Source organism: Oncorhynchus masou, chromosome 33 (genome assembly GCF_036934945.1).
Source record: "Oncorhynchus masou masou isolate Uvic2021 chromosome 33, UVic_Omas_1.1, whole genome shotgun sequence".
Classification (NCBI taxonomy): Eukaryota; Metazoa; Chordata; class Actinopteri; order Salmoniformes; family Salmonidae; genus Oncorhynchus; species Oncorhynchus masou.
In genome coordinates this window covers 3,130,502-3,156,208 of record NC_088244.1, presented here as the reverse complement: position 1 = coordinate 3,156,208, position 25,707 = coordinate 3,130,502, and the positions used below count along the sequence as shown (strand labels likewise).

The window sequence follows — 25,707 nt, the reverse complement described above, 5'->3', positions numbered from 1 at the left end:
GATAGCTCAGTTAGCCAATGTGCGGGAGCACTGGTTGGTCGGCACAATTCAGGTAGTATGCACATGAATGTATCGTTAAAATGACTATGCATATGTGATAAACAGAGAGTAGCAGCGTAAAAGAGGGGTTGGGGGTGGCACACAATGCAGATAGCCCGGGTAGTCATTTGATTACCTGTTCAGGAGTCTTATGGCCTGGGGGTAAAAACTGTTGAGAAGCCTTGTTGTCCTAGATTTGGCACTCCGGTACCACTTGCCATGCGGTAGTAGAGGGAACAGTCTATGACTGGGGTGGCTGGGCTCTTTGACAACTTTTAGGGCCTTCCTCTGACACCGCCTGGTGTAGAGGTCCTGGATGGCAGGCAGCTTGGCCCTGGTGATGTACTGGGCCGTTCGCACTACCCTATGTAGTGCCTTGCAGTTGGAGGCCAGAGCAACTGCTGTCCCAGGCAGTGATACAACCAACTCTCGATGTTGCAGCTGTAGAACCTTTTGAGGATCTCAGGACCCATACCAAATCTTTTTAGTTTCCTGAGGGGGAATAGGCTTTGTTGTGCCCTCTTCACGACTGTCTTGGTGTGTTTGGACCATTCTAGTTTGCTGTTGATGTGGACACCAAGGAACTTGAAGCTCTCAACCTGCTCCACTACAGCCCCGTCAATGAGAATGGGGGCATGCTCGGGCCTCCTTTTCCTGTAGTCCACAATCATCACCTTAGTCTTGGTTATGCTGAGGGATAGGTTGTTATTCTGGCACCACCCGGCCAGGTCTCTGACCTCTTCCCTATAGGCTGTCTCGTCGTTGTCGGTGATCAGGCCTACAACTGTTGTGTTGTCTGCAAACTTAATGACGGTGTTGGAGTCATGCTTGGCCATGCAGTTGTGGGTGAACAGGGAGTACAGGAGGGGACTGAGCACGTACCCCTGGGGAGCTCCAGTGTTGAGGATCAGCGTGGCAGATGTGTTGCTACCTACCCTCACCACCTGAGGGCGGCCCGTCAGGAAGTCCAGGATCCAGTTGCAGAGGGAGGTGTTTAGTCCCAGGATCCTTAGCTTAGTGATGAGCTTTGAGGGTACTATGGTGTTGAACGCTGTTTCTGGGATAATGGTGTTGATGTGAGCCATTACCAGCCTTTCAAAGTACTTCATGGTTACGGACGTGAGTGCTACGGGTCTGTAGTCATTTAGGCAGGTTACCTTTGTGTTCTTGGGCACAGGGACTATGGTGGTCTGCTTGAAGCATGTTGGTATTACAGACTCAATCAGGGACATGTTGAAAAAGTCAGTGAAGACACCTGCCAGTTGGTCAGCACATGCCCGGAGCACACGTCCTGGTAATCCGTCTGGCCCCGCAGCCTTGTGTATGTTGACCTGTTTAAAGGTCTTACTCACGTCGGCTACGGAGAGCGTGATCACACAGTCATCCGGAACAGATGATGCATGCCTCAGTGTTGCTTGCCTCAAAGCGAGCATAGAAGTGTTTAGCTAGTCTGGTAGGCTTGTGTCACTGGGCAGCTCACGGCTGTGCTTCCCTTTGTAGTCTGTAATAGTTTGCAGGCCCTGCCACATCTGACGGGCTTCGGAGCCGGTGTAGTATGATTCAATCTTAGCCCTGTTGACGCTTTGCCTGTTTGATGATTCGTCGCAGGGCATACCGGGATTTCTTGTACCTTGAAAGCGGCAGCTCTACCCTTTACCTGAGTGCGAATGTTGCCTGTAATACCCCTTCTGGTTGGGGTATGTACGTACAGTCACTGTAGGGACGACGTCCTCAATGCACTTATTGATAAAGCCAGTGACTGATGTGGTGTACTCCTCAATGCCATCAGAAGAATCCTGGAACATGTTCCAGTCTGTGATAGCAAAACAGTCCTGTAGTTTAGCATCTGCTTCCTCTGACCACTTGTTTATAGACACTGAGTCACTGGTGCTTCCTGCTTTAATTGTTGCTTGTAAGCAGGAATCAGGAGGATAGAGTTGTGGTCGGATTTACAGAATGCAGAGTATACTGTTGAAGGAGAACACTATGCAGAATATACTGTCGAAGGAGAACACTATACAGAATATACTGTTGAAGGAGAACACTATGCAGAATATACTGTTGAAGGAGAACACTATGCAGAGTATACTGTTGAAGGAGAACACTATGCAGAATATACTGTTGAAGGAGAACACTATGCAGAATATACTGTTGAAGGAGAACACTATGCAGAATATGCTGTTGAAGGAGAACACTATGCAGAATATACTGTTGAAGGAGAACACTATGCAGAATATACTGTTGAAGGAGATCACTATGCAGAATATACTGTTGAAGGAGAACACTATGCAGAATATACTGTTGAAGGAGATCACTATGCAGAATATACTGTTGAAGGAGAACACTATGCAGAATATACTGTTGAAGGAGAACACTATGCAGAATATACTGTTGAAGGAGAACACTATGCAGAATATACTGTTGAAGGAGAACACTATACAGAATATACTGTTGAAGGAGATCACTATGCAGAATATACTGTTGAAGGAGAACACTATGCAGAATATACTGTTGAAGGAGAACACTATGCAGAATATGCTGTTGAAGGAGAACACTATGCAGAATATACTGTTGAAGGAGAATACTATGCAGAATATACTGTTGAAGGAGAACACTATACAGAATATACTGTTGAAGGAGAACACTATACAGAATATACTGTTGAAGGAGAACACTATACAGAATATACTGTTGAAGGAGAACACTATGCAGAATATACTGTTGAAGGAGAACACTATGCAGAATATACTGTTGAAGGAGAACACTATGCAGAATATACTGTTGAAGGAGAACACTATGCAGAATATACTGTTGAAGGAGAACACTATGCAGAATATACTGTTGAAGGAGAACACTATACAGAATATACTGTTGAAGGAGATCACTATGCAGAATATACTGTTGAAGGAGAACACTATGCAGAGTATACTGTTGAAGGAGAACACTATGCAGAATGTGCCACAGCTACAGTATTTGGTGAAGAACTATGTGTGTGTGTGTGTGTGTGTGTGTGTGTGTGTGTGTGTGTGTGCGTGTGCGTGTGCGTGTGCGTGTGTGTGTGTGTGTGTGTGTGTGCGCGTGTGTGTGCGTGCGTGCGTGTGCGTGTGCGTGTGCGCGTGTGCGTGTGCGTGCGTGCGTGCGTGCGTGCGTGCGTGTGTGTGTGTGTGTGCGTGCGTGTGTGTGTGTGTGCGTGTGTGTGTGGTGTGTGAGGGCCAGTGATCAGTGGGTCAGCTGTTTGTTCCCCAGCAACCACCCGCAATTGCTAATAACTCATCCACAATCACCCGACTATATGAGACAAAGTGAATAACACACCTGCACCCAACCCTAACCCCTTAAATATAGAACATATGCTGTAGGCCACAGTGAGAGACAGCAGAATGATTTTTTTTGCCTATCATTTCCAACATTTTGATATGCTATTTGTGAGTCAACTTATCTATAATTAGATCCATGCAGCTTCTCTTCAGTCATTACTTGTTTTCCTAGAAGACTAAATAAATCCCTACTCACCAAAATGATGTCATAAATGGATAGAATGAATGAAGTCATAAATGGATAGAATGAATGATGTCAAAAATGGATAGAATGAATGATGTCATAAATGGATAGAATGAATGATGTCATAAATGGATAGAATGAATGATGTCATAAATGGATTGAATGAATGATATCGGTAAAGTTTGTCTTCTCTTTCCTCTTTTCATCTCTGCTTCTCTCGCGCATCAAAAATGCTTAGGGACCGGAGAGGGAAAAAATTACATCAATTTGACCGGTTTTAAGGAAATTAAAAGCTGTTTAAAATGACTTAAAATGTTTTTGATAAGATTTCATTTTGGTTTGGATGCATTTTTTTATTTTTTATTTCACCTTTATTTAACCAGGTAGGCTAGTTGAGAACAAGCAATTCGACACATACAACAACACAGAGTTGCACCTCATACAACCGCATATTTGATGTGGTTGAAATGCGATCACCTTTTATGACGCTGATAAAGATAGCACCTTTACAGACGGTCCCTAACAGTGATTGAATTACTATCAGTTTTTATGATGCTGTTAAAGATAGTATCTTTACAGACGGTCCCTAACAGTGATTGAATTACTATCAGTTTTTATGATGCTGATAAAGATAGCATCTTTCCAGACGGTCCCTAACTGTGGTTGAAATACTATCAGTTTTTATGATGCTGATAAAGATAGCATCTTTACAGACGGTCCCTAACTGTGGTTGAAATACTATCAGTTTTTATGATGCTGATAAAGATTTGGTGTATAATTCAACTGCATGAAATGCTTAAATCTGTTAATTATTTCTGAGTTAATTAGGCTATGTGACAGGTTATAGACCTACAGTTAATATTAGACTATGTGACAGGTTATAGACCTGCAGTTAATACTAGACTATGTGACAGGTTATAGACCTGCAGTTAATACTAGACTATGTGACAGGTTATAGACCTGCAGTTAATACTAGACTATGTGACAGGTTATAGACCTGCAGTTAATACTAGACTATGTGACAGGTTATAGACCTGCAGTTAATACTAGACTATGTGACAGGTTATAGACCTGCAGTTAATACTAGACTATGTGACAGGTTATAGACCTGCAGTTAATACTAGACTATGTGACAGGTTATAGACCTGCAGTTAATACTAGACTATGTGACAGGTTATAGACCTGCAGTTAATACTAGACTATGTGACAGGTTATAGACCTGCAGTCATTGTCCAGATTTCAGTTAAGTTGCTGACATTAAAATACTATGAACAGTACAGTTCCCTTGACGTGACATTTTGAAGTCCATTAGACTACTGTTCTGGTCCTCTCTTCTATAACATTAGACCACTGTTCTGGTCCTCTCTTCTATAACATTAGACTACTGTTCTGGTCCTCTCTTCTATACCAGACTACTGTTCTGGTCCTCTCTTCTATATCATTAGACTACTGTTCTGGTCCTCTCTTCTATATCATTAGACTACTGTTCTGGTCCTCTCTTCTATATCATTAGACTACTGTTCTGGTCCTCTCTTCTATAACAGACTACTGTTCTGGTCCTCTCTTCTATAACATTAGACTACTGTTCTGGTCCTCTCTTCTATAACATTAGACTACTGTTCTGGTCCTCTCTTCTATAACATTAGACTACTGTTCTGGTCCTCTCTTCTATAACATTAGACTACTGTTCTGGTCCTCTCTTCTATAACAGTCTACTGTTCTGGTCCTCTCTTCTATAACAGACTACTGTTCTGGTCCTCTCTTCTATAACATTAGACTACTGTTCTGGTCCTCTCTTCTATAACAGTCTACTGTTCTGGTCCTCTCTTCTATAACAGACTACTGTTCTGCTCCTCTCTTCTATAACAGACTACTGTTCTGGTCCTTCTATAACATTAGACTACTGTTCTGGTCCTCTCTTCTATAACATTAGACTACTGTTCTGGTCCTCTCTTCTATAACAGACTACTGTTCTGGTCCTCTCTTCTATAACATTAGACTACTGTTCTGGTCCTCTCTTCTATAACATTAGACTACTGTTCTGGTCCTCTCTTCTATAACATTAGACTACTGTTCTGGTCCTCTCTTCTATAACATTAGACTACTGTTCTGGTCCTCTCTTCTATAACATTAGACTACTGTTCTGGTCCTCTCTTCTATAACATTAGACTACTGTTCTGGTCCTCTCTTCTATAACATTAGACTACTGTTCTGGTCCTCTCTTCTATAACATTAGACTACTGTTCTGGTCCTCTCTTCTATAACATTAGACTACTGTTCTGGTCCTCTCTTCTATACCAGACTGCTGTTCTGGTCCTCTCTTCTATAACATTAGACTACTGTTCTGGTCCTCTCTTCTATAACATTAGACTACTGTTCTGGTCCTCTCTTCTATAACATTAGACTACTGTTCTGGTCCTCTCTTCTATAACAGACTACTGTTCTGGTCCTCTCTACTATAACAGACTACTGTTCTGGTCCTCTCTTCTATACCAGACTACTGTTCTGGTCCTCTCTTCTATAACATTAGACTACTGTTCTGGTCCTCTCTTCTATAACATTAGACTACTGTTCTGGTCCTCTCTTCTATAACATTAGACTACTGTTCTGGTCCTCTCTTCTATACCAGACTACTGTTCTGGTCCTCTCTACTATAACAGACTACTGTTCTGGTCCTCTCTTCTATAACATTAGACTACTGTTCTGGTCCTCTCTTCTATAACATTAGACTACTGTTCTGGTCCTCTCTTCTATAACATTAGACTACTGTTCTGGTCCTCTCTTCTATACCAGACTACTGTTCTGGTCCTCTCTTCTATAACATTAGACTACTGTTCTGGTCCTCTCTTCTATAACATTAGACTACTGTTCTGGTCCTCTCTACTATAACAGACTACTGTTCTGGTCCTCTCTTCTATACCAGACTACTGTTCTGGTCCTCTCTTCTATAACATTAGACTACTGTTCTGGTCCTCTCTTCTATAACATTAGACTACTGTTCTGGTCCTCTCTTCTATACCAGACTACTGTTCTGGTCCTCTCTTCTATAACATCAGACTACTGTTCTGGTCCTCTCTTCTATAACATTAGACTACTGTTCTGGTCCTCTCTTCTATAACATTAGACTACTGTTCTGGTCCTCTCTTCTATAACATTAGACTACTGTTCTGGTCCTCCCTTCTATAACATTAGACTACTGTTCTGGTCCTCTCTTCTATAACATTAGACTACTGTTCTGGTCCTCTCTTCTATAACATTAGACTACTGTTCTGGTCCTCTCTTCTATAACATTAGACTACTGTTCTGGTCCTCTCATCTATAACATTAGACTACTGTTCTGGTCCTCTCTTCTATATCATTAGACTACTGTTCTGGTCCTCTCTTCTATAACAGACTACTGTTCTGGTCCTCTCTACTATAACAGACTACTGTTCTGGTCCTCTCTTCTATACCAGACTACTGTTCTGGTCCTCTCTTCTATACCAGACTACTGTTCTGGTCCTCTCTTCTATACCAGACTACTGTTCTGGTCCTCTCTTCTATATCATTAGACTACTGTTCTGGTCCTCTCTTCTATAACATTAGACTACTGTTCTGGTCCTCTCTTCTATAACAGACTACTGTTCTGGTCCTCTCTTCTATAACATTAGACTACTGTTCTGGTCCTCTCTTCTATAACATTAGACTACTGTTCTGGTCCTCTCTTCTATAACAGACTACTGTTCTGGTCCTCTCTTCTATAACATTAGACTACTGTTCTGGTCCTCTCTTCTATAACATTAGACTACTGTTCTGGTCCTCTCCTATAACATTAGACTACTGTTCTGGTCCTCTCTTCTATAACAGACTACTGTTCTGGTCCTCTCTTCTATAACATTAGACTACTGTTCTGGTCCTCTCTTCTATAACATTAGACTACTGTTCTGGTCCTCTCTTCTATAACATTAGACTACTGTTCTGGTCCTCTCTCCTATAACATTAGACTACTGTTCTGGTCCTCTCTTCTATAACATTAGACTACTGTTCTGGTCCTCTCTTCTATAACATTAGACTACTGTTCTGGTCCTCTCTTCTATAACATTAGACTACTGTTCTGGTCCTCTCTTCTATAACAGACTGTTCTGGTCCTCTCTTCTATAACATTAGACTACTGTTCTGGTCCTCTCTTCTATACCATTAGACCACTGTTCTGGTCCTCTCTTCTATAACATTAGACTACTGTTCTGGTCCTCTCTTCTATAACATTAGACTACTGTTCTGGTCCTCTCTTCTATAACATTAGACTACTGTTCTGGTCCTCTCTTCTATAACATTAGACTACTGTTCTGGTCCTCTCTTCTATAACATTAGACTACTGTTCTGGTCCTCTCTTCTATAACAGACTACTGTTCTGGTCCTCTCTTCTATAACATCAGACTACTGTTCTGGTCCTCTCTTCTATAACATTAGACTACTGTTCTGGTCCTCTCTTCTATAACATTAGACTACTGTTCTGGTCCTCTCTTCTATAACAGACTACTGTTCTGGTCCTCTCTTCTATAACATTAGACTACTGTTCTGGTCCTCTCTTCTATAACATTAGAATACTGTTCTGGTCCTCTCTTCTATAACATTAGACTACTGTTCTGGTCCTCTCTTCTATAACATTAGACTACTGTTCTGGTCCTCTCTTCTATAACAGACTACTGTTCTGGTCCTCTCTTCTATAACAGACTACTGTTCTGGTCCTCTCTTCTATAACAGACTACTGTTCTGGTCCTCTCTTCTATAACATTAGACCACTGTTCTGGTCCTCTCTTCTATAACATACTACTGTTCTGGTCCTCTCTTCTATAGCATTAGACTACTGTTCTGGTCCTCTCTTCTATAACATTAGACTACTGTTCTGGTCCTCTCTTCTATAACAGACTACTGTTCTGGTCCTCTCTTCTATAACATTAGACTACTGTTCTGGTCCTCTCTTCTATAACATTAGACTACTGTTCTGGTCCTCTCTTCTATAACATTAGACTACTGTTCTGGTCCTCTCTTCTATAACAGACTACTGTTCTGGTCCTCTCTTCTTTAACAGACTACTGTTCTCGTCCTCTCTTCTATAACATTAGACTACTGTTCTGGTCCTCTCTTCTATAACAGACTACTGTTCTGGTCCTCTCTTCTATAACATTAGACTACTGTTCTGGTCCTCTCTTCTATAACAGACTACTGTTCTGGTCCTCTCTTCTATACCATTAGACTACTGTTCTGGTCCTCTCTTCTATAACATTCGACTACTGTTCTGGTCCTCTCTTCTATAACATTAGACTACTGTTCTAGTCCTCTCTTCTATAACAGACTACTGTTCTGGTCCTCTCTACTATAACAGACTACTGTTCTGGTCCTCTCTTCTATACCAGACTACTGTTCTGGTCCTCTCTTCTATAACATTAGACTACTGTTCTGGTCCTCTCTTCTATAACATTAGACTACTGTTCTGGTCCTCTCTTCTATACCAGACTACTGTTCTGGTCCTCTCTTCTATAACATCAGACTACTGTTCTGGTCCTCTCTTCTATAACATTAGACTACTGTTCTGGTCCTCTCTTCTATAACATTAGACTACTGTTCTGGTCCTCTCTTCTATAACATTAGACTACTGTTCTGGTCCTCTCTTCTATAACAGACTACTGTTCTGGTCCTCTCTTCTATAACATTAGACTACTGTTCTGGTCCTCTCTTCTATAACATTAGACTACTGTTCTGGTCCTCTCTTCTATAACATTAGACTACTGTTCTGGTCCTCTCTTCTATAACATTAGACCACTGTTCTGGTCCTCTCTTCTATAACATTAGACTACTGTTCTGGTCCTCTCTTCTATAACATTAGACTACTGTTCTGGTCCTCTCTTCTATAACATTAGACTACTGTTCTGGTCCTCTCTTCTATACCAGACTACTGTTCTGGTCCTCTCTTCTATAACATCAGACTACTGTTCTGGTCCTCTCTTCTATAACATTAGACTACTGTTCTGGTCCTCTCTTCTATAACATTAGACTACTGTTCTGGTCCTCTCTTCTATAACATTAGACTACTGTTCTGGTCCTCTCTTCTATAACATTAGACTACTGTTCTGGTCCTCTCTTCTATAACATTTTTAGACTACTGTTCTGGTCCTCTCTTCTATAACATTAGACTACTGTTCTGGTCCTCTCATCTATAACATTAGACTACTGTTCTGGTCCTCTCTTCTATATCATTAGACTACTGTTCTGGTCCTCTCTTCTATAACAGACTACTGTTCTGGTCCTCTCTACTATAACAGACTACTGTTCTGGTCCTCTCTTCTATACCAGACTACTGTTCTGGTCCTCTCTTCTATACCAGACTACTGTTCTGGTCCTCTCTTCTATACCAGACTACTGTTCTGGTCCTCTCTTCTATATCATTAGACTACTGTTCTGGTCCTCTCTTCTATAACATTAGACTACTGTTCTGGTCCTCTCTTCTATAACAGACTACTGTTCTGGTCCTCTCTTCTATAACATTAGACTACTGTTCTGGTCCTCTCTTCTATAACATTAGACTACTGTTCTGGTCCTCTCTTCTATAACAGACTACTGTTCTGGTCCTCTCTTCTATAACATTAGACTACTGTTCTGGTCCTCTCTTCTATAACATTAGACTACTGTTCTGGTCCTCTCCTATAACATTAGACTACTGTTCTGGTCCTCTCTTCTATAACAGACTACTGTTCTGGTCCTCTCTTCTATAACATTAGACTACTGTTCTGGTCCTCTCTTCTATAACATTAGACTACTGTTCTGGTCCTCTCTTCTATAACATTAGACTACTGTTCTGGTCCTCTCTCCTATAACATTAGACTACTGTTCTGGTCCTCTCTTCTATAACATTAGACTACTGTTCTGGTCCTCTCTTCTATAACATTAGACTACTGTTCTGGTCCTCTCTTCTATAACATTAGACTACTGTTCTGGTCCTCTCTTCTATAACAGACTGTTCTGGTCCTCTCTTCTATAACATTAGACTACTGTTCTGGTCCTCTCTTCTATACCATTAGACCACTGTTCTGGTCCTCTCTTCTATAACATTAGACTACTGTTCTGGTCCTCTCTTCTATAACATTAGACTACTGTTCTGGTCCTCTCTTCTATAACATTAGACTACTGTTCTGGTCCTCTCTTCTATAACATTAGACTACTGTTCTGGTCCTCTCTTCTATAACATTAGACTACTGTTCTGGTCCTCTCTTCTATAACAGACTACTGTTCTGGTCCTCTCTTCTATAACATCAGACTACTGTTCTGGTCCTCTCTTCTATAACATTAGACTACTGTTCTGGTCCTCTCTTCTATAACATTAGACTACTGTTCTGGTCCTCTCTTCTATAACAGACTACTGTTCTGGTCCTCTCTTCTATAACATTAGACTACTGTTCTGGTCCTCTCTTCTATAACATTAGAATACTGTTCTGGTCCTCTCTTCTATAACATTAGACTACTGTTCTGGTCCTCTCTTCTATAACATTAGACTACTGTTCTGGTCCTCTCTTCTATAACAGACTACTGTTCTGGTCCTCTCTTCTATAACATTAGACTACTGTTCTGGTCCTCTCTTCTATAACATTAGACCACTGTTCTGGTCCTCTCTTCTATAACATACTACTGTTCTGGTCCTCTCTTCTATAACAGACTACTGTTCTGGTCCTCTCTTCTATAACAGACTACTGTTCTGGTCCTCTCTTCTATAACAGACTACTGTTCTGGTCCTCTCTTCTATAACATTAGACCACTGTTCTGGTCCTCTCTTCTATAACATACTACTGTTCTGGTCCTCTCTTCTATAGCATTAGACTACTGTTCTGGTCCTCTCTTCTATAACATTAGACTACTGTTCTGGTCCTCTCTTCTATAACAGACTACTGTTCTGGTCCTCTCTTCTATAACATTAGACTACTGTTCTGGTCCTCTCTTCTATAACATTAGACTACTGTTCTGGTCCTCTCTTCTATAACATTAGACTACTGTTCTGGTCCTCTCTTCTATAACAGACTACTGTTCTGGTCCTCTCTTCTTTAACAGACTACTGTTCTCGTCCTCTCTTCTATAACATTAGACTACTGTTCTGGTCCTCTCTTCTATAACAGACTACTGTTCTGGTCCTCTCTTCTATACCATTAGACTACTGTTCTGGTCCTCTCTTCTATAACATTCGACTACTGTTCTGGTCCTCTCTTCTATAACATTAGACTACTGTTCTAGTCCTCTCTTCTATAACAGACTACTGTTCTGGTCCTCTCTTCTATAACAGACTACTGTTCTGGTCCTCTCTACTATAACACACTACTGTTCTGGTCCTCTCTTCTATAACATTAGACTACTGTTCTAGTCCTCTCTTCTATAACAGACTACTGTTCTGGTCCTCTCTTCTATAACAGACTACTGTTCTGGTCCTCTCTACTATAACACACTACTGTTCTGGTCCTCTCTACTATAACACACTACTGTTCTGGTCCTCTCTTCTATAACAGACCACTTTTCTGGTCCTCTCTTCTATAACAGACTACTGTTCTGGTCCTCTCTTCTATAACATTAGACTACTGTTCTGGTCCTCTCTTCTATAACATTAGACTACTGTTCTGGTCCTCTCTTCTATAACATTAGACTACTGTTCTGGTCCTCTCTCCTATAACATTAGACTACTGTTCTGGTCCTCTCTTCTATAACATTAGACTACTGTTCTGGTCCTCTCTTCTATAACATTAGACTACTGTTCTGGTCCTCTCTTCTATAACATTAGACTACTGTTCTGGTCCTCTCTTCTATAACAGACTGTTCTGGTCCTCTCTTCTATAACATTAGACTACTGTTCTGGTCCTCTCTACTATAACAGACTACTGTTCTGGTCCTCTCTTCTATAACAGACTACTGTTCTGGTCCTCTCTTCTATAACAGACTACTGTTCTGGTCCTCTCTTCTATAACATTAGACTACTGTTCTGGTCCTCTCTTCTATAACAGACTACTGTTCTGGTCCTCTCTACTATAACATTAGACTACTGTTCTGGTCCTCTCTTCTATAACAGACTGCTGTTCTGGTCCTCTCTTCTATAACATTAGACTACTGTTCTGGTCCTCTCTTCTATAACAGACTACTGTTCTGGTCCTCTCTTCTAATACAGACTACTGTTCTGGTCCTCTCTTCTAATACAGACTACTGTTCTTGTCCTCTCTTCTAATACAGACTACTGTTCTGGTCCTCTCTTCTATAACATTAGACTACTGTTCTGGTCCTCTCTTCTATAACATTAGACTACTGTTCTGGTCCTCTCTTCTATAACATTAGACTACTGTTCTGGTCCTCTCTTCTATAACAGACTACTGTTCTGGTCCTCTCTTCTATACCATTAGACTACTGTTCTGGTCCTCTCTTCTATAACATTAGACTACTGTTCTGGTCCTCTCTTCTATAACATTAGACTACTGTTCTGGTCCTCTCTTCTATAACATTAGACTACTGTTCTGGTCCTCTCTTCTATACCATTAGACTACTGTTCTGGTCCTCTCTTCTATACCATTAGACTACTGTTCTGGTCCTCTCTTCTATAACAGACTACTGTTCTGGTCCTCTCTTCTATAACATTAGACTACTGTTCTGGTCCTCTCTTCTATAACAGACTACTGTTCTGGTCCTCTCTTCTATAACATTAGACTACTGTTCTGGTCCTCTCTTCTATAACAGACTACTGTTCTGGTCCTCTCTTCTATAACATTAGACTACTGTTCTGGTCCTCTCTTCTATAACATTAGACTACTGTTCTGGTCCTCTCTTCTATAACATTAGACTACTGTTCTGGTCCTCTCTTCTATAACATACTACTGTTCTGGTCCTCTCTTCTATAACAGACTACTGTTCTGGTCCTCTCTTCTATAACATTAGACTACTGTTCTGGTCCTCTCTTCTATAACATTAGACTACTGTTCTGGTCCTCTCTTCTATAACATTAGACTACTGTTCTGGTCCTCTCTTCTATAACAGACTGCTGTTCTGGTCCTCTCTTCTATAACAGACTACTGTTCTGGTCCTCTCTTCTATAACATTAGACTACTGTTCTGGTCCTCTCTTCTATAACATTAGACTACTGTTCTGGTCCTCTCTTCTATAACATTAGACTACTGTTCTGGTCCTCTCTTCTATAACAGACTACTGTTCTGGTCCTCTCTTCTATAACATTAGACTACTGTTCTGGTCCTCTCTTCTATAACAGACTACTGTTCTGGTCCTCTCTTCTATACCATTAGACTAATGTTCTGGTCCTCTCTTCTATAACATTAGACTACTGTTCTGGTCCTCTCTTCTATAACATTAGACTACTGTTCTGGTCCTCTCTTCTATAACATTATACTACTGTTCTGGTCCTCTCTTCTATAACATTAGACTACTGTTCTGGTCCTCTCTTCTATAACATTAGACTGCTGTTCTGGTCCTCTCTTCTATAACAGACTGCTGTTCTGGTCCTCTCTTCTATAACATTAGACTACTGTTCTGGTCCTCTCTTCTATAACATTAGACTACTGTTCTGGTCCTCTCTTCTATAACATTAGACTACTGTTCTGGCTCTTCTATAACATTAGACTACTGTTCTGGTCCTCTCTTCTATAACATTAGACTACTGTTCTGGTCCTCTCTTCTATAACAGACTACTGTTCTGGTCCTCTCTTCTATAACATTAGACTACTGTTCTGGTCCTCTCTTCTATAACATTAGACTACTGTTCTGGTCCTCTCTTCTATAACATTAGACTACTGTTCTGGTCCTCTCTTCTATAACATTAGACTACTGTTCTGGTCCTCTCTTCTATAACATTAGACTACTGTTCTGGTCCTCTCTTCTATAACATTAGACTACTGTTCTGGTCCTCTCTTCTATAACATTAGACTACTGTTCTGGTCCTCTCTTCTATAACATTAGACTACTGTTCTGGTCCTCTCTTCTATAACAGACTGTTCTGGTCCTCTCTTCTATAACATTAGACTACTGTCCTGGTCCTCTCTTCTATAACATTAGACTACTGTCCTGGTCCTCTCTTCTATAACATTAGACTACTTTTCTGGTCCTCTCTTCTATAACATTAGACTACTGTTCTGGTCCTCTCTTCTATAACAGACTACTGTTCTGGTCCTCTCTTCTATAACATTAGACTACTGTTCTGGTCCTCTCTTCTATAACAGACTGCTGTTCTGGTCCTCTCTTCTATACCATTAGACTACTGTTCTGGTCCTCTCTTCTATAACATTAGACTACTGTTCTGGTCCTCTCTTCTATAACATTAGACTACTGTTCTGGTCCTCTCTTCTATAACATTAGACTACTGTTCTGGTCCTCTCTTCTATAACAGACTGCTGTTCTGGTCCTCTCTTCTATAACATTAGACTACTGTTCTGGTCCTCTCTTCTATAACATTAGACTACTGTTCTGGTCCTCTCTTCTATAACAGACTACTGTTCTGGTCCTCTCTTCTATAACATTAGACTACTGTTCTGGTCCTCTCTTCTATAACATTAGACTACTGTTCTGGTCCTCTCTTCTATAACATTAGACTACTGTTCTGGTCCTCTCTTCTATAACAGACTGTTCTGGTCCTCTCTTCTATAACAGACTGTTCTGGTCCTCTCTTCTATAACAGACTACTGTTCTGGTCCTATCTTCTATAACATTAGACTACTGTTCTGGTCCTCTCTTCTATAACATTAGACTACTGTTCTGGTCCTCTCTTCTATAACAGACTGCTGTTCTGGTCCTCTCTTCTATAACATTAGACTACTGTTCTGGTCCTCTCTTCTATAACATTAGACTACTGTTCTGGTCCTCTCTTCTATAACAGACTGCTGTTCTGGTCCTCTCTTCTATAACAGACTACTGTTCTGGTCCTCTCTTCCATAACAGACTACTGTTCTGGTCCTCTCTTCTATAACATTAGACTACTGTTCTGGTCCTCTCTTCTATAACAGACTACTGTTCTGGTCCTCTCTTCTATAACATTAGACTGCTGTTCTGGTCCTCTCTTCTATAACATTAGACTACTGTTCTGGTCCTCTCTTCTATAACATTAGACTACTGTTCTGGTCCTCTCTTCTATAACAGACTACTGTTCTGGTCCTCTCTTCTATAACATTAGACTACTGTTCTGGTCCTCTCTTCTATAACATTAGACTACTGTTCTGGTCCTCTCTTCTATAACAGACTACTGTTCTGGTCCTCTCTTCTATATCATTAGACTACTGTTCTGGTCCTCTCTTCTATAACATTAGACTACTGTTCTGGTCCTCTCTTCTATAACAGACTACTGTTCTGGTCCTCTCTTCTATAACAGACTACTGTTCTGGTCCTCTCTTCTATAACATCAGACTACTGTTCTGGTCCTCTCTTCTATAACATCAGACTACTGTTCTGGTCCTCTCTTCTATAACATTAGACTACTGTTCTGGTCCTCTCTCCTATAACATTAGACTACTGTTCTGGTCCTCTCTTCTATAACAGACTACTGTTCTGGTCCTCTCTTCTATAACAGACTACTGTTCTGGTCCTCTCTTCTATAACATTAGACTGCTGTTCTGGTCCTCTCTTCTATAACATTAGACTACTGTTCTGGTCCTCTCTTCTATAACATTAGACTACTGTTCTGGTCCTCTCTTCTATAACAGACTACTGTTCTGGTCCTCTCTTCTATAACATTAGACTACTGTTCTGGTCCTCTCTTCTATAACAGACTACTGTTCTGGTCCTCTCTTCTATAACATTAGACTACTGTTCTGGTCCTCTCTTCTATAACAGACTACTGTTCTGGTCCTCTCTTCTATAACATTAGACTACTGTTCTGGTCCTCTCTTCTATAACATTAGACTACTGTTCTGGTCCTCTCTTCTATAACAGACTACTGTTCTGGTCCTCTCTTCTATAACATTAGACTACTGTTCTGGTCCTCTCTTCTATAACAGACTACTGTTCTGGTCCTCTCTTCTATAACATTAGACTACTGTTCTGGTCCTCTCTTCTATAACATTAGACTACTGTTCTGGTCCTCTCTTCTATAACAGACTACTGTTCTGGTCCTCTCTTCTATAACATTAGACTACTGTTCTGGTCCTCTCTTCTATAACAGACTACTGTTCTGGTCCTCTCTTCTATAACATTAGACTACTGTTCTGGTCCTCTCTTCTATAACAGACTACTGTTCTGGTCCTCTCTTCTATAACATTAGACTACTGTTCTGGTCCTCTCTTCTATAACATTAGACTACTGTTCTGGTCCTCTCTTCTATAACAGACTACTGTTCTGGTCCTCTCTTCTATAACATTAGACTACTGTTCTGGTCCTCTCTTCTATAACATTAGACTACTGTTCTGGTCCTCTCTTCTATACCATTAGACTACTGTTCTGGTCCTCTCTTCTATAACATTAGACTACTGTTCTGGTCCTCTCTTCTATAACAGACTACTGTTCTGGTCCTCTCTTCTATATCATTAGACTACTGTTCTGGTCCTCTCTTCTATAACAGACTACTGTTCTGGTCCTCTCTTCTATAACATTAGACTGCTGTTCTGGTCCTCTCTTCTATAACATTAGACTACTGTTCTGGTCCTCTCTTCCATAACAGACTACTGTTCTGGTCCTCTCTTCTATAACATTAGACTACTGTTCTGGTCCTCTCTTCTATAACAGACTACTGTTCTGGTCCTCTCTTCTATAACAGACTACTGTTCTGGTCCTCTCTTCTATATCATTAGACTACTGTTCTGGTCCTCTCTTCTATAACATTAGACTACTGTTCTGGTCCTCTCTTCTATAACATACTACTGTTCTGGTCCTCTCTTCTATAACATTAGACTACTGTTCTGGTCCTCTCTTCTATAACAGACTACTGTTCTGGTCCTCTCTTCTATAACATTAGACTACTGTTCTGGTCCTCTCTTCTATAACATACTACTGTTCTGGTCCTCTCTTCTATAACATCAGACTACTGTTCTGGTCCTCTCTTCTATATCATTAGACTACTGTTCTGGTCCTCTCTTCTATAACATTAGACTACTGTTCTGGTCCTCTCTTCTATAACATACTACTGTTCTGGTCCTCTCTTCTATAACATTAGACTACTGTTCTGGTCCTCTCTTCTATAACAGACTACTGTTCTGGTCCTCTCTTCTATAACAGACTACTGTTCTGGTCCTCTCTTCTATAACAGACTACTGTTCTGGTCCTCTCTTCTATATCATTAGACTACTGTTCTGGTCCTCTCTTCTATAACATTAGACTACTGTTCTGGTCCTCTCTTCTATAACATACTACTGTTCTGGTCCTCTCTTCTATAACATTAGACTACTGTTCTGGTCCTCTCTTCTATAACAGACTACTGTTCTGGTCCTCTCTTCTATAACATTAGACTACTGTTCTGGTCCTCTCTTCTATAACATTAGACTACTGTTCTGGTCCTCTCTTCTATAACATTAGACAACTGTTCTGGTCCTCTCTTCTATAACATTAGACTACTGTTCTGGTCCTCTCTTCTATAACAGACTACTGTTCTGGTCCTCTCTTCTATAACAGACTACTGTTCTGGTCCTCTCTTCTATAACATTAGACTACTGTTCTGGTCCTCTCTTCTATAACATTAGACTACTGTTCTGGTCCTCTCTTCTATAACAGACTACTGTTCTGGTCCTCTCTTCTATAACAGACTACTGTTCTGGTCCTCTCTTCTATAACATTAGACTACTGTTCTGGTCCTCTCTTCTATAACATTAGACTACTGTTCTGGTCCTCTCTTCTATAACATTAGACTACTGTTCTGGTCCTCTCTTCTATAACATTAGACTACTGTTCTGGTCCTCTCTTCTATAACATACTACTGTTCTGGTCCTCTCTTCTATAACATTAGACCACTGTTCTGGTCCTCTCTTCTATAACATTAGACCACTGTTCTGGTCCTCTCTTCTATAACAGACTACTGTTCTGGTCCTCTCTTCTATAACATTAGACTACTGTTCTGGTCCTCTCTTCTATAACATTAGACTACTGTTCTGGTCCTCTCTTCTATAACATTAGACTACTGTTCTGGTCCTCTCTTCTATAACATTAGACTACTGTTCTGGTCCTCTCTTCTATAACATTAGACTACTGTTCTGGTCCTCTCTTCTATAACAGACTACTGTTCTGGTCCTCTCTTCTATAACATTAGACTACTGTTCTGGTCCTCTCTTCTATAATAGACTACTGTTCTGGTCCTCTCTTCTTAATCTCCCACATTGTCCTTTTTGCCTCATTGGATCAAGGTAAACTGTTTCTGCAAACTTCAAAGGATAAACATTCAACATTCTTAGAGCATTTGGCGATTGGCGATTGGCACGTATTTGGAGTGTTACAGGTAAGCCCGAAAGCTTACAGGCTTCAGCTACGCATTAACGCTATATAAACATAATGAAAGAAAAACCTCAAAGTAGCATATCATTTACGCATCAATTACACAATAATTATACCTCTGGATTTTTACCACGTTGTTTTCTCTTTGCTCAAGCCACCCAGACATTTCAGAGGGGATTGTGGGTTATGAGCAGTGGCGACCCGTCATTCATGTTTTGAGCCTCGCCTATGAAGCTAAAAAATCTAAAATCATATATATATTTATTTTTTTCCCGCCTGTTCGGAATGTTATTTTGGCATTAATACGTGTCACATTCAGTTTGCAAATATTGTTAAAAAAAAAGAAGAAAAAAGATCTTAGCTAACAAGCTTGAGGTCGTCATCATGAATCAAGTTGGCAATCTACTGGCAAATCCTTGTCATATGAAGAGAAATAATGAAGAGAAATTATAGATAAAAAAGTATCGTTGCTCATCGGCCATTGGACAAAAACATTACATAACAAGTTGGAAATCGCAAAAACAACAATGAGTGGTTTGGAAGGAATCAGTGACTAACTGCAAGCATTGCAAAGCAATCACTAGCCTGCTCTTCAGTGGAGTGGGTGTGTGGTTCAAGTCTGGGTTTATGAATCTCTTTTCCAAACTTCAAAGGATAAACATTCAACATTGGCCATGCTGTCCATCCAGCATGACTTCTGCCGCGTTCAAAACAACTGGAAACTCGGAACTGGGAAATGTCAGACTTCAGTGAGTTCAAGACAACTGGGAACTCTGAAAAGAACGAGCTCCGACTCGGAAAATACGCTTTGAAAGGTCATCCAACTCTGAATTCCAAGTCGGGAACTCGGGCCTCTTTCTGAAGCTCCAACTTGAAGATCACTGACGTCATGATTTGACCTAGTTTGTACGTCTCAATTGTCAGTAAAAAACCACATTTGTTTAAGCAAGTCAGCCATGTTTTTTAAAAGGTAGTAAATGAGGATGAATGATCTGTTTCGCTGCCAGACAAGGCTCTGCTGAAAGCCAGGTGTAGCAGTGGTAAGGTGTTGGGACTCTGCTGTTGGGACAGCTTTATGTAGGCCCTAACAATTTGTGGGCACCGTTTGTCACAGCTATAGTGGAATTGTTTATTTTTGTGTTGTGTTGTGTTGTGTAGTGCCTTTGCCGGCATGCATTGATTTTTGTTGTTGTTATTGAGTTTGCCCCACCAAGATTTACATGTTAAAATCTTCATTGGTTATGAATCAACATACAGATCACTAGTGAGGGCGGGTTCTGCAGTATAAACTGTGAATGGACTCACCATCTTTCTGATGGCTGTGTTGGAGTGCTCGGCAGTGTAAAAGGACTCACCATCTTTCTGATGGCTGTGTTGGAGTGCTCGGCAGTGTAAAAGGACTCACCATCGTTCTGATGGCTGTGTTGGAGTGCTCGGCAGTGTAAAAGGACTCACCATCTTTCTGATGGCTGTGTTGGAGTGCTCGGCAGCTGTTAAAAGGACTCACCATCTTTCTGATGGCTGTGTTGGAGTGCTCGGCAGCTGTTAAAAGGACTCACCATCTTTCTGATGGCTGTGTTGGAGTGCTCGGCAGTGTAAAAGGACTCACCATCGTTCTGATGGCTGTGTTGGAGTGCTCGGCAGTGTAAAAGGACTCACCATCTTTCTGATGGCTGTGTTGGAGTGCTCGGCAGTGTAAAAGGACTCACCATCTTTCTGATGGCTGTGTTGGAGTGCTCGGCAGTGTAAAAGGACTCACCATTGTTCTGATGGCTGTGTTGGAGTGCTCTGCAGTGTAAAAGGACTCACCATCTTTCTTATGGCTGTGTTGGAGTGCTCTGCAGTGTAAAAGGACTCACCATCTTTCTGATGGCTGTGTTGGAGTGCTCTGCAGTGTAAAAGGACTCACCATCTTTCTGATGGCTGTGTTGGAGTGCTCGGCAGTGTAAAAGGACTCACCATCTTTCTGATGGCTGTGTTGGAGTGCTCGGCAGTGTAAAAGGACTCACCATCTTTCTGATGGCTGTGTTGGAGTGCTCGGCAGTGTAAAAGGACTCACCATCTTTCTGATGGCTGTGTTGGAGTGCTCGGCAGTGTAAAAGGACTCACCATCTTTCTGATGGCTGTGTTGGAGTGCTCGGCAGTGTAAAAGGACTCACCATCTTTCTGATGGCTGTGTTGGAGTGCTCGGCAGTGTAAAAGGACTCACCATCTTTCTGATGGCTGTGTTGGAGTGCTCTGCAGTGTAAAAGGACTCACCATCTTTCTGATGGCTGTGTTGGAGTGCTCGGCAGTGTAAAAGGACTCACCATCTTTCTGATGGCTGTGTTGGAGTGCTCGGCCGCTGTGGCGATCAACTCCAGAGATTCTGAAAAGACACAAGAGACTTTGTTACGACAACACAAAATAGTCCTGCATTTCCCTTGAATGAATTGGAAGTAATAATATATATATATATATTTTTGTATAATAATATTATATTTTATTTGTATAGCTCTTTTCATATCATAGAGCACTCAATTCAACTCTGGACCTCGATGCCAGTTCCACTTCATTTTTTTTATTAGACCAGTGACACCAGGCGTGTGGAATTAATTATCAGGTAAAACAGAAAACCAACAAGCTCCGGACCTCATAGGGTAAGAGTTGAATACTCCTGGCATTGAGAGTCTCAAACTGGTTCACAATTGGACCAAAACATAGAGTTAGAAAGAGAGCCTGTCAAGCCAAATAGTGTCCACCTGCCAAAAAGTATCTCCCCTTGCATTATAATGGGATTCAATGAACTCTATCTTTCGTTGCTCGGAATGTTGCTGGAACTCGCAAAATTCTGACCGGATTACGTAATGAACCAAAGTGCCCGTTGCTATGTTGGTTGCTTGGGCTCTATTTTTTGCCCTGTAGCTCGCGGAGGACGGAGGATGCGGGCAGTTCGAGTTCACCTCATAAAAGCTGACTACCTGCTGACTACCTGCTGACTACCTACTGACTACCTGCTGACTACCTACTGACTACCTGCTGACTACCTACTGACTACCTGCTGACTACCTACTGACTACCTGCTGACTACCTGCTGACTACCTGCTGACTACCCACTGACTACCTGCTGACTACCTACTGACTACCTGCTGACTACCTACTGACTACCCGCTGACTACCCGCTGACTCCCTACTGACTACCTGCTGACTACCTGCTGACTACCTGCTGACTACCTGCTGACTACCTGCTGACTACCCGCTGACTACCTGCTGACTCCCTGCTGACTACCCGCTGACTCCCTACTGACTACCTGCTGACTACCTACTGACTACCTGCTGACTACCTACTGACTCCCTACTGACTACCTGCTGACTACCCGCTGACTACCTGCTGACTCCCTACTGACTACCTGCTGACTACCTGCTGACTACCTGCTGACTACCCGCTGACTACCTGCTGACTCCCTACTGACTACCTGCTGACTACCCGCTGACTCCCTACTGACTACCTGCTGACTACCTACTGACTACCCGCTGACTACCTGCTGACCCCCTACTGACTACCCGCTGACTCCCTACTGACTACCTGCTGACTACCTACTGACTACCTGCTGACTACCTACTGACTCCCTACTGACTACCTGCTGACTACCCGCTGACTACCTGCTGACTCCCTACTGACTACCTGCTGACTACCTGCTGACTACCTGCTGACTACCCGCTGACTACCTGCTGACTCCCTACTGACTACCTGCTGACTACCCGCTGACTCCCTACTGACTACCTGCTGACTACCTATTGACTACCTGCTGACTACCTACTGACTCCCTACTGACTACCTGCTGACTACCCGCTGACTACCTGCTGACTACCCGCTGACTACCCGCTGACTCCCTACTGACTACCTGCTGACTACCTACTGACTACCTGCTGACTCCCTACTGACTACCTGCTGACTACCCGCTGACTACCTGCTGACTCCCTGCTGACTACCTGCTGACTACCTGCTGACTACCTGCTGACTACCTGCTGACTACCTACTGACTACCTGCTGACTACCTGCTGACTACCCGCTGACTACCCGCTGACTACCTGCTGACTACCCGCTGACTACCCGCTGACTACCTGCTGACTACCTGCTGACTGAGAAGAATGAAAAGAGAGCACTCTTTCTTTAACCTATATTTGTCTTTATATAAGACAATGCTGTGAAATAGGAAGAAGTAATTTAATCTGTTTTTAGATTTTAGATTGACATTGCTAGCCTTTACAAAAATGAATTTGTTGCGGCAAACTACCCGCAGGTTTGTGACAAATTCTCTGTAAACTAAATAGTGTACCACAAAATATTTGCCAGAAGTTTGCAAATGTTGTTACTGGTGTTGGATCTGCTGCCAACCTTTGGCAACAATAATTTGTATTGCCACTCGTGGCAAACTGTTCACCAGAGGGTTTTTTTTCTCTCAAGATTTGATTCTGTGGAAAACCTGTGGAAACAAGTTCCAAGACCAGTAACCAATCGGGGGGATTAGAAACTTTACAAAATGGAAACCATTTCCTCATGCCACCAGTGTGTGAAGTTAATCAGAATAATTGCAAGTAACTGACGAGTATTGCATATTTTATTTAGACAGATTAATTAATTGAATATGTCCGTAAACACACCAGCCAGCTGGTCTGATTAAGGGTGTTTTGGCTGATGAAAACAGTAAGTAACAAGTGAATTTGATGATCATTCAGGGTAAAAATAGGTTGTCCTATCACAATTAGCTAGCTGGCTAACGTTAGCTAGCATTTCCTGTGCCAGTATCTCTGGCTGTGCTAACCTTAGCCTCGTGACCATGCTCGCAACGCTAGCGTACTGAAGTGTTGTCGCGGAATCTAACTAAATGTATGGCTTTTATCGACGTTTGGCTAGCTAGTTAACTATGTCAGCGGTTGAGACCTCTCATTGGTTGGATTTGAAAATCCAACCATTGTAATAGAAGGGGGCGGGGCTCAGGGGCTGTGTGTCACACATAGTTTGCTTTGTATGTTTCTATGTTTTGTTTGGTCAGGGTGTGATCTGAGTGGGCATTCTATGTTGTGTGTCTAGTTAGTCTATTTCTATGTCTGGCCTGATATGGTTCTCAATCAGAGGCAGGTGTTAGTCATTGTCTCTGATTGGAACCATATTTAGGTAGCCTGTTTTGTGTTGGGTTTTGTGGGTGGTTGTCTCCTGTGTCAGTGTTTGTACCACACGGGACTGTTTCGGGTTTTCATGTTTCTTGTTTTTGTAGTTTATTCATGTATCGTTTCATTATTAAAGAACCATGAATTATAACCACGCTGCATTTTGGTCCGCCTCTCCTTCAACGGAAGAATCCCATTACACTATGTGTATTTAAAAACATATATATTTTATTATTTAACCTTTATTTAATTATGCATGTCGGTTAAGAACAAATTCTTATTTACAGTGACGGCCTACACCGGCCAAACCCGGACGACGCTGGGCCAATTGTGCGCCGCCCTGTGGGACTCCCGATCACGGCCGGTTGTGATACAGCCTGGATTTGAACCAGGGTGTCTGTAGTGACGCCTCTAGCAATGAGATGCAGAGCCTTAGACCGCTGCACCACTCAGGAGCCCAATCGAGAGAGACACAGAGGAGAGCCAACCAGTAAAAGCACAGCCCTCTTCTATCTCAAGGCCGTCAGACTGTTAAACAGCCACCGCTAACATTGAGTGGCTGCTGCCAACACACTGACACTGACTCAACTCCAGCCACTTTAATAATGGGAATTGATGGAAATTGGTGTAAATATGTATCACTAGCCACTTTAAACAATGCCACTTAATATAATGTTTACATACCCTACATTACTCATCTCATATGTATATACTGTACTCGATATCATCTACTGCATCTTTATGTAATATATGTATCACTAGCCACTTTAACTATGCCACTTTGTTTACATACCCATCTCATATGTATATACTGTACTCTATACCATCTACTGCATCTTGCCTATGCCATTCTGTACCATCACTCATTCATATATCTCTATGTACATATTCTTTATCCCCTTACACTTGTGTGTATAAGACAGTAGTTTTGGAATTGTTAGATAGATTACTTGTTGGTTATTACTGCATTGTCGGAACTAGAAGCACAAGCATTTCGCTACACTCGCATCTGCTAACCATGTGTATATGACAAATAAAATTTGATTTGATTTACTGATGCATTGAGCCGACAACATCAAAGAGCCATTCCTGACTCTGAAATCAGGAGGACAACAAGAGTTAAGTGTTAGCTAGATTGGCTGCTCCATACTTTCCACAAGTCCTCATATTCAAAAATCAAATTATTTCTCTAACAGGTTGGGACCAACATGGTCCTGCAACAGGCGGAGGTGTCCAGACCTTGCCCATTTGTGTTGGCTCTTGGAGACTGCTCACAGGTGTTTACAGTCATTAGTGGAGCAAGGTACACTGGATCATGGTACACTGCTTGGTGCACTGAATGTGCTTGGTGCACTGAATGTGCTTGGTGCACTGAATGTGCTTGGTGCACTGAATGTGCTTGGTGCACTGAATGTGCTTGGTGCACTGAATGTGCTTGGTGCACTGAATGTGTGCTTCAAATTATATGATGTGTTTTATATCAACTTCCCCACTGTGCCCCGGCACGGAACATTCCCTACAGACCCCGGTGTATCAGCTGCCAGGTACGGAATCGCCCGCAGTAAGACTGTTGAGGGAAAGAATATCTTTCCCCACTGAACA

The 25,707-nt window shown here is 41.8% G+C and overlaps 1 protein-coding gene across 1 annotated transcript in view; it reads right to left on the bottom strand.

Moving 5' to 3' along the window:
• Window positions 1-25,707, bottom strand: part of LOC135527688 (FYVE, RhoGEF and PH domain-containing protein 1-like) — a 176,494-nt gene that overhangs the window by 18,956 nt on the left and 131,831 nt on the right. The window contains exon 8 of the mRNA XM_064956185.1: window positions 21,264-21,322. Within this exon, the coding sequence (XP_064812257.1) occupies window positions 21,264-21,322 (59 nt within the window). The remainder of the gene's footprint in view (window positions 1-21,263; window positions 21,323-25,707) is intronic.